Source organism: Stegastes partitus, unplaced genomic scaffold (assembly GCF_000690725.1).
Source record: "Stegastes partitus isolate 25-593 unplaced genomic scaffold, Stegastes_partitus-1.0.2 Scaffold546, whole genome shotgun sequence".
Classification (NCBI taxonomy): Eukaryota; Metazoa; Chordata; class Actinopteri; family Pomacentridae; genus Stegastes; species Stegastes partitus.
The window spans coordinates 386,320-396,546 of record NW_007578277.1 but is presented as its reverse complement, the minus strand read 5'-3'; the positions used below and the strand labels follow the sequence as shown (position 1 = coordinate 396,546).

General features: G+C 41.3%; 1 protein-coding gene across 1 annotated transcript; it reads left to right on the top strand.

Moving 5' to 3' along the window:
* The first annotated feature begins 172 nt into the window (after positions 1–172).
* Positions 173–9,774, top strand: dctn4 (dynactin 4). Its single transcript, XM_008288203.1, has 13 exons — positions 173–368; positions 1,105–1,175; positions 1,309–1,487; positions 1,691–1,734; positions 2,250–2,357; positions 3,601–3,674; positions 4,481–4,593; positions 4,677–4,786; positions 4,885–4,958; positions 5,337–5,391; positions 6,681–6,788; positions 8,022–8,119; positions 8,208–9,774. The coding sequence occupies exons 1-13, from the start codon at positions 234–236 to the stop codon at positions 8,425–8,427; spliced, it is 1,389 nt and encodes a 462-aa protein (XP_008286425.1). The 5' UTR covers positions 173–233; the 3' UTR covers positions 8,428–9,774.
* The last annotated feature ends 453 nt before the right edge of the window (positions 9,775–10,227 follow it).

The following is a 10,227-nucleotide window of genomic DNA, read 5'->3' as shown; positions in this document are numbered from 1 at the left end:
CATTAGCTAACAGTTTTGTTGTGGTTGTTGTTGTTTTTTAATCTTGCAATTTTGCATTTAATAAAGTAGAGGGAATAGAGAGGAGTAAAGGCCTGTGACGGTTTCAATATTCACCACACGAGGGCGACAACGGGCGGACTGTGTTTCCAGGAGGTGCAGACAACCAGCGGAGGCATCAAGGCTAGCGGTGCAGCCAGTCAGCGAGTCCTCCAAGTCGGCTTCGCTGGGCAGAGATGGCGTCCCTTTTGCAGCCAGATAGAGTTGTCTATCTGGTTCGTGGGGAGAAAAGAATCAGAGCTCCTTTATCTCAGCTTTATTTCTGTCGCTACTGTAGTGAGCTACGGTCTCTGGAATGTGTGTCTCACGAGGTACGGTGGCGTTTTTCCCCTTATTATCCTCTGGTTATGACAAGCTAGCAGTTAGCTTTATTTAGCTACTTTGTTGTTAGCTGACTTGCTAGTCGCTGTGACAGGTAGGCGGGATTTGTCCTGTCTTCTCGCGTGTTGTATGGCTAAGCCGCTTGTCAATCAAATGTTTGTCACGCAGTTCGTTCATCTCATTGGCTGTACGATTTCACTTCCGTTGGAATTAGCGTTATGTCGTGAACACCCGAAATGGGACAACTAGCTAGCTAGCTCTTCCTATACTTAAACGTTAAAGTGTCTGCTTATCTCAAATAATGACATGAGCGGCTTGTTAGACAATTAGAAACACTGTTGTTTTAATCATAAACCACCTAATTCAACGTACTAACTGTTATAGTATGGCTTGCTAACGTGGCTCACAGTTAGAGACACCACACCCAGAACGACTTAGCTGGATGTTTCTTCTGTAGTACCATTATAATACGAATCTGTGATTTTCTATGCAAACTAGTTCTTTAAAAAAACATCAATCTTACCTCTTGGGATACAGTAGTTTACTGTCTAAGTGACTGTAACACATTGTTGAAACAAATGCTAACCATATACGATGATAATCGCCTTTATGTAGGTTGCAGTTGTCAAACATTTTGACAATCCAGCAGTTAGGAAGCCTGTTTAAGACAAGCTTTAATATGTGGATTCATAGATTGACTGTTACATTTCTGTCTCTGATCATCAGGTGGACTCCCACTACTGTCCAAGCTGTTTGGAGAACATGCCTTCTGCAGAGGCAAAGCTTAAGAAGAACAGGTGAGACTGAAGTGCATCGAGAAATGTTTAGTACTCAGTCCATGCTTACTCTTTATCTGTCTGGTTTTCTTATGCCCTCATATTTATGCCATTAATAGCCATGTACTGTTTCCTAAACATCTGTCTACTGTAGGTGTGCAAACTGTTTTGACTGCCCGTGTTGCATGCACACACTGTCGACCCGGGCCACTAACATCCCGGCTCCCCTGCCTGATGATCCGACCAAGACGGCCATGAAGAAAGCCTACTATTTGGCTTGCGGCTTCTGTCGCTGGACCTCAAGGGATGTGGGAATGGCTGACAAATCAGTTGGTGAGTGCAGACATACTAATGAGGACATATTTGGTTTGAAAGCACTAAGAAGCAACAGCAATGCAAAAAGCCCTGCATTATGTCAAAAGTTTTGCAGTAACTGAACAGCTGCTCATTACTTTAGCTCATGAATAAAGTTGTTTGGAGTAGGAATGGTCTTCTATGACTGTCTGATGTTTTTTTGTGCATTTTCTTCACTGCAGCGAGTGGTGGATGGCAAGAGCCAGAGAACCCTCACACTCAGCGGGTACGTTTTCCCCCCGTGGTCATTTAAAGTCTCTCGAGTTGCTCACATGTTTCCTGATTATGCATTGCTTGCTTCTGAATAGATGTGTCTCTGAATAAGTGACACCCACATATAGACAGCCCATGGCAAAAGCAGCAACTAAGCAGCTGCACAGAAATTTGGCAAAAACAACAAATTCTAAGTGTGCACGCTTTAACCTTTTTAATATAAAACACCGTCAGTTATTCTACCAAATAATTTTTTAAGTGTTTGTTTCCATGTTGGTAATTTTCAGTGGTTATTATCCCAAGTTAATTCAATTACCAAGTTAAAGTTTGAGAACCAGTTGTTTTAGGAAAGGAAATCAGTTTTTACTTACAGCCATCATATGTTATCTAGTTACTGTAAGTCCATTACTTATAAATGTGTAAAATCACTATGTGCTGTTATATTTTACAGTTCTCCTTTAACAGACAGTCTTCTTTTATAGAAAAATGCATGAAGCACTGATGTATGTTTTTTTTTGTTCGCTACAGATCAACAAGCTGATTGAGTATTATCAGCAGCTGGCTCACCGAGAGAAGCAGGAGCGAGACAGGAAGAAGTTGGCCAGGAGACGACAGTGCATGCCCCTGGCGTTCTCGGTACTCTGCTCCCTCTGAGCCCAGCAGTTACACTCAGCCTTTTCAAAAATGTCATACCTTCTTCTTTAACCTTTTTAAATGTCAAACAGCTGTTGTCTCAGCATTGCTATTAGCTTAGGTCAACAATTATTTCCATTTAAGAGATTCATTTTACCTCAAGCTCAATAACATTACCAAGGGTGCACTTAAACAAGGTACCACTTAGAAAATTTTATATGATTAGCGTGCCTGTGGCTGAAGCAGGAGGGAATAATTGGCATTATCGGCTGCTGTGTTTCATTTGGAGTGCAAATTGATGCCATGTCCATACTTTTTGGCTGCTTCCACCAAGTGGTTTGTCCAGGTTAAAATTTTAAAATACCAGTATACTGAGTGTGTCTGAAAGGCCAAAATGTGCCCCGGTGTGGACATGGTCTTCATGCTTCTTTAGCTTGTTGGCACATTGTTCACACCTCCTGCACTCTGCTTTTACAATAATTAACATCCATTAATGCAAAGCAGTCTTTCCTATTGTGTATTTGGAACCACTTAATCTGTGATGTCCTGCGGTTGTTTTCCATCACTGATGCATTTCTGTTGCTGTTGCATGTCACCAAATGCCACTAATGTTTTGCTAAACAGCTTTGGTTTCACCTTGTTCTTTATTCTCTCTTTTTTTCCTTTGCTTATGCACTCTGACATTTTGGTTTTTTCCCCCAGCAACACACTATTCATGTGGTGGTGAGTTGTATTTTTCACAACTTGGGTAGTGTCGTCTTTGCAGTAGCACTGTCGTCTCTTTATCTCCGTTTCTGTCTAATCTGTTACTGAGTGGCCTCACAGATCACATGAATGTCTCCTTGGGTAAATGAGATCCGCACAAGGGGAGCCTTTATGTTGATTAGAGGGAGAGAGGCAACAGAAGACTTTGTTGAAGTCTGTGTAACACGATCAAAATATGCTTCGTGCTAATTAAGTCCTGAGATGTTTCTCTCCCGCTATTCTGGCCTGAAAGGCTCCTGTTTTTTTTCCCCACCAAAAGCCTAAGTGAACTGTTTATGGCTTATTTATTGTTTATTTAAATGTCAAATACAATTTCTTTCCCTTTTTGTTTTTAAACATTGTCATAAATTCCGTTTTTGGGTCAACCCCTGTGTTTAAAAGTAGAAGTATAGCTGTAGATGAACTTCACAAATCATCTTGAGTCCTTAATTTTCAGTAGGTAAATTGCTTGATTGTGTTTTTTCCTTCTAAATTTACTCAGGAAAAATATGGCCTTGGAACCAGACTGCAGAAGCAGAGGTCTGGAGCTCCCATCTCAAGCCTGGCTGGCCTTTCGTAAGTTGTCTTTTGCCATTTATTGGGTATAACTGCTGCTTGTGACTCTTCACATAAAACACTTTTTTCCCCCAAGTCAAACTTTTTATACATAAAGGAGCGCGCTGGGTTTGCATGCTTCAGCCCATTAGCTATACACTGTGTACAACATAATACTGGTGACATAGATTAATAGATTTTCGACCTTTCAGCAGTTGTTGGTTTGATTCATTTCGGCGTGCCATTGAAATCAATTTGCAGAGCCTTGAAACTTGGCTTGAGATGTGCGAGTAATTCATCATAGCGAACCGTTCGTCACCCTTCTTTTTTTTTCTTTCTCAAGTTGCATCATAACGTTGTAGTAATATAATTGTCAGCAGGGATCATTTTTAAATCTCTTTACCAGAATGCATTCAAGGACCCTTTTTAACATCTTACAATTAATGACTGGCTGACAAAAGACAGTGTGTTGACAAAGTGTCCTGTCACATCCAGGAGACAAATGTAAAGCAGGCGAGAACTGCAAGGAAAGAATAATGCGAGTTTGGTTGTCTATTGTTTCAAAAGGTTGTCGCGCAGTAGCCAAAGTCTAAAAATCTTGGCTGCGAAAGTGTGCTGGAGGGCATCAACATTAACTCCTCAAAAGTATTTTTTGCTAAGTGTCTAACAGGGCAATTTTAATGTCAGCAGGTTATTTATGGTTTCTGTGCTAAAGCTTCCAAATCCATTAGTGCTCTTACTGTTTTTGGTCTTTGTGCTTTATGGTGTAGTTAGCCTCCAGCGATATTAAATGCCATCAATAAGCAGTGTTTGTGTAACTCATCTAGCCTTAAAGAGGGTGAGGATCAGAAGGAGATCAGCATCGAACCTGCCCAGGCCCTTGATGAGGTGGAGCCCCTACCTGAGGATTGTTATACCAGACCCATCAGTTTACCAGAAGGTAAGATCTGGTCCAGAACTCTCTAAACAATACTGATGACTTCTCTTATTCAGCTTGATCTAAATCTTTTTGTTTCCTTCCAGTGACCACGCTGCGCCAGCGGCTTCTGCAGCCAGACTTCCAGCCTGCAGGAGCGTCTCAGCTTCACCCCCGACACAAGCACCTCCTGATGAAGCGCTCGCTGCGCTGCAGGGTCAGCACCGCTTCAGTGTTCGGTATCAATCAAAGGCTCTGTTTTTTTCTGTAGATTCCATTTAGATAACGGTGTCTTTTCTTTCTTTCTTCTTCAAGAAATGCGAGCACAACTTGAGCAAGCCAGAGTTTAATCCTACTTCAATCAAGTTTAAAATTCAGCTGGTGGCTGTGTGAGTACAATCGTCTATTCATCGGATTCTGTACGAAACATCTGTTTTCCTAATAATGTTGATCTTTTTAACAAATGAAAAGTTTAATCATCTGCAAGCCTAGTGTAGTTTAATCAGTTAAAAGTCTGGCAGTTTAATGCACAGATTCAGGAAATTATTCATGCAGAAATAGCTTCATGTTCATAATAATATTGAGAAATAACTCTGAAACTGTGTCTTGGACAACAAGTCCAGTTTGCTGTCGGGTGTGATCATAATGTTTTGGCTCATCACTGTCTGCAACTGAAGATGTTCTCAGGAGTCCAGTGAAGGCAGAATGCTGAATGCTGTTGGTGTGTTCAGAGTGTACTGATTGCTCTTCTGCCTGTCTTCCCACAGGAGCTACATCCCCGAAGTGAGAATTATGTCCATACCAAATCTCCGGTACATGAAGGTCAGTATGTGCACGGGGTTTGAAATGTTGAATATATCTTTTACACCTTATTATTTTGTTCACATTCTTAACCTCAGCGTTTTAAGTGTGAAATATGCTGTTAGCGATCAGTGCCTTTTAGAAACTTGTCTAACTCACCAGTACATAAATATGAGCTGAAGTAGCTCCCAGTCTTTATTGTTCTGCTGATAAACGGACTTTGAAAACCGTGTAGAAAACTGTACTACACACCCAAATGAACAGCACTGCTCCGACTGCCATTCAGACGGACTGAACAACATCCAAAGACAGTAATAATAGCCTTTAGCTTGTGAAACTAATATGATGAAATGACATGAGAATGATAGAGGTCTATGTCACCCAAGTACACGAGCTTCTTACAAACCTCAATAGTGAAGTGAAAATGCGGTCACCTGTTCCTCAACATGATTCCCCGGTTCCAGGGCATTCATTCAGGTATTGGGAACAACCTGTACTGTGGTCAGAAGAAAAGCAAAGCGAGATTTAAAAGCAGTAGCCTGTAGAGCTGTCGTCAACCAGAGAAAATCTGACTGAGGTTGTAGCTACTTTAACTGGTTGATTAGTTGAGAGGAGAAGTACATGTCTGCACGTTGATTAACCAAATCAGCCACGGTGCACTGAGAGCTCTCCATCCACTAGCCTCATTAGCCTAAATGAATTATAAAAAACTTTTTTTTTTTTTGCAGCATATTAAATCATTTTAACCAAGATATTTAAAACTGACATAACAATGGACTGTAAGCAGACCAGCACCCACCTAACCATGTTCATATGATTTCTGAAAATAGACCCACATCAGCTGCTGAGCCCAACACAAGAACTATTGAGGAACATAATGCAGACGAGTCAGGCTGCCTTGTTGGTTTGTTGAGCTGTCTGCAAAGTTTATACTTAACTTTCTGGCCTTCTGTTGTAACAAAATGCATCCACACCGACTTCTATCAGTTAGTTTGGACTCTGCGTAAACGTTCAGTAAATGTAAATGTTAAATAAGTTCGACCTAGCAATCTCCAGGTGTGTTCACAGGTAGTTTCATACCAGCTGCTTAAAAGAATGGATGAATCCTGGAGGTAGTGCTTCTCTCATTATGAAACTAACACAGGTGATTGTCAGACCTATGAGAATTTGGTCTGATGGGAGCATATCGACCAAACGATCCATCAGATCGAAGTGCAGTCAGCTCTACTTGCCTTCTAACTGAATGCAGCTAGTCTTGAAAGATACTTGAAGTTATACTTTTGTCTTTTTCCCCCATCCCATGTGTTTAGGAGAGCCAGGTGCTGCTGACCCTCACCAACCCGGTGGAGAACATCACCCACGTCACACTGGGTGCTTGTGAGGAGGAAGATCCTGATGACATCAACAGCACTGCCAAGGTATTTCTGATAGTTTCTACTGACACTGAAGGACAAAAAAAATGCTGTTTGTTTAATGTCTTTAATGAGGGTAAATCGATTTCAGTCAATATTTTGACTAAAGTTAAATTTAACTCACATCTTTGCAACTCTACTGACGGTTTTAAACTTGCTGAATCATTGTTTGTGTTTATAGTTTATTACCTGCATGGTTCAGCCTTTATCAGAAAACCATCGCTGTGCTAAAGATCAGAAAATGAATATTAGATGTAATTTTATCACAATGGTGAGAAAATTCCCTCTGATGGGATGCTAATGTTGCTCTTTGTTGTCTAGACACATAATTGTGTTACAAGTAAAGCTATATAAGGAAATAACAGCTTGTTCTCGGAGGTATTTTGCTCCTCTGTGGCCAGAAATAAAATGATTAAATGCATAGGATAAGAAAGGGGTAGAGCCAATCTTCACCTTTTTTCAACAGCCTCCTCCAACGATATGCAGTCAGTGCTCAGCTCTTTTATACTGTCTCTTCCTAAAGAAATTGGTAGCCTTCACATCATCTCGTACTATCTGTTAGCTGTCACACGCATCGCTAAGAGCGCCGTGTAACGGTCTGCTGAGCTGCCTGTTGCCAGCAGCTGCTCCGAGGCTCTCTGTGACTACAGGCTGTTTTGTCTTGGCCTCTTTAGTGATGAAATCATGGGCCCGCCTGGGCAAGGAAGAGCTCCTGGCCAAAAAAGGGAGCATCTTCATGACCCATTTCCATTCACTTCATGGCCTAACAGAGTGTGCAGTCCTGTCTTTCTGCTTGATCTGATATTCAAACACCTGGAGGGCAGTGTGAACCACATCAAGCCATGCTCGCTTGATTTTTATCGCCAGCTATCTCGACTGGGTTCACTCACCTCTTACGTCAAACACACTCATATATATGTATCTATATAGATCCATCTATCAGTATAGATGCACACATACAGCGCAGATATGAGGTGATAAATGTGTGACACAGCCAGTCTTTTTAACTGGAGGGGAAATACTTTAGTTTTTTTTAAGATATTAGAAATAGCTCACTTTTCGATATAGCAATGTAGGAAAAGTAAAGCCATGCTGATAAATGTTTAATATTTGACCTCTTTTTTTTTTCTTCTCAATCACACTGTATTACTACATGAGCATGTTTTGAAATGGAAGAAGCACATTTACAATTTTGACGAAGTCGCTGAAATGTACAACAATTTTTTTTTTCTGTTATAGGTTATAGTACCCACTAAGGAACTGGTCTTGGCCGGAAAGGACGCTGCTGCTGAGTATGACGAGCTGGCTGAACCTCAGGACTTCCAGGATGACCCAGAGTGAGTTAATACGCTCACACACACTCACACACACAGAAGTAATAGAGTGAGAGCAACTCTTACCCTTATCTCTCCGTCCTCTCCACAGTGTTGTTGCCTTCAGGAAATCCAACAAGATTGGTTTCTTCATCAAAGTGATCCCTCAGAAAGAAGAGGACGCGGATGTCACTGTTTCGTTTAAGATCCGACACGACTTCCGCAACCTCGCAGCTCCCATCAGGCCGAGCGAGGAGGCGGGCGACGTCGCCGCCGAGGCCATTTGGCTGGTGCACCACGTAGAGCTGAGGCTGGGACCGCTGGCTCCCTGAACACCAGTACTCTGTTGGCTAGCGTTGGGCTCTTTGAACTAATTTCCTCAAAACTGTGGGATTAATTTAATTTAAAAACTGATTTCTGATTCAGCTCATCGATGTGTGAGAACAGTTTTAGTACCGAGTTTTCTGACGCTTTTTTTTGGTTTTGTTTTGGCTTAAGTTGCAGCAGTGGAAAATACAGTAATCGCATGAGACACCTGAACGCTCCGTGTGCTGTGCAGTTTGTGAAGTTACGCCAAACCACGGGCGAGTGCAGATTTACTGATAAATACATCGAATTTAGCTTCACTTCATGGTTCTTAGTCGGTTTTATTGTTGCTAAGTGCAGCACCATAAACACGACAACATGCCGTATTTCACCACATCATCCTCTTTCTTAGCGTGAACACTATACCATCTATCGGTAAGCAGTTGTAAGTGTGTGGTTACCTACATGTCACAACCTTATATATCAATATAATTACTTATAAAAGTGTTAAGTATTATTTCGTTTAAAACTTCCACATATTTGCTGTTGCTCGATGATGAAAAATGAGTTAAATACAGTATTTTCTTAAATAGCGAAGCAACTATAACCTCTCAGCCTCCGTCTCCACGCTTTTGTCCTCTTAAGTGTATTAGCTGTGAATTCTTTCGTGGCATATTGGTCTTTACCGTCTGTAGAAAATAGCTTTTTATGTTCAAAGGTTACAGCCAGCGGTTATACATTAATGCAACAACACTGAGATTATATAAACGGCGAATGAGTGCGGTCGATGAGCAGAATCAGAAATCAGTGTGGAGAACAATCCAAACAAGTCCCAGCGGTGCAGCACACACACACACACACACACACACACACACACACCTCTGCGCTTCTAGCTAATGTAACCTCGTCAGCATTGTTTTTCTGCAGACGATAGTGTCGTATTAACTCGCATGCTTCCGCTCTAGTAAATATCACACACCTTAGACAATGTCATCACAATTACTGATCCTGTACTGTTTTCTTACCAGAAAGGTCGTTGGGTAGAAGACGTTACCTGCCGGACTTTTGCTAATTGTCTGAAGGCTCGCGGTAACCGTTACTGGCACTATCAGGAGGACGTAGAAGAAGCTTTGTAAATTACATGAAGTACAAAGTGCTCATCGTTTATATGTATTGAGACACTATCATTTTGTCTGATTTGAATCCTTTTTGGTTTGTAGAAGTCACTGACCTCCCTGTCAGTGTGTATTGTAAGCTGCTGTCATTTTTTTGGTCTCCAGTGTGTAAAAAAAAAAAAAATGGAAAAAACAAAACAGCCTTACATCACAGTTAATCTTCTGTACTGGCTAATAAAATAATGCAATACTGTAAGAGAACTCTTGTCGTTTCATGTCCTGGGCTGATGTTATTTTTTAAAGCAATTAAGCCAGATTTGTTTTTTGCCACTTGGGGACAGCTGGAAAAAACACAACATGCACATATGATCATCTTTTTAAGACCCAGAAAAAGGCAGTTAATACCATGGTTGAACATTTTCACCTTGAAATTGGAGGGTGATGATGGCCGTCTCAAAAATATGGATTCAAATGTGGGCTTTCATATCTAACAGACCTGAACAAAAACAAACAAAAAAACTATCTTGTCAGCCTGCAGAGTGGAGCTTTCTCTACGATTTTTCCACTTCAGAATCAGCTTTCATTGTGTAGTTTGGAATAGTTGTACAGTGTTTGAGTTGTAGGTGAGCTGGTGTGCTGAGCTGCAGTGAGCTGTGGAGGCAACTTCATAGATCTGCACATTATAAAGGAAGCAACAGTGTGGCGTTACAT

What these genes read in the sequence shown, in the direction of transcription:
- dctn4 (XM_008288203.1), top strand. Translation starts at nt 234, where the DNA reads ATGGCGTCCCTTTTGCAGCCAGATAGAGTTGTCTATCTGGTTCGTGGG. An exon ending in AGCGCTCGCTGCGCTGCAGG is followed by an intron (nt 4,787 to 4,884) that starts GTCAGCACCGCT and finishes TTCTTCTTCAAG; the next exon opens with AAATGCGAGCACAACTTGAG. An exon ending in AAAATTCAGCTGGTGGCTGT is followed by an intron (nt 4,959 to 5,336) that starts GTGAGTACAATC and finishes GTCTTCCCACAG; the next exon opens with GAGCTACATCCCCGAAGTGA.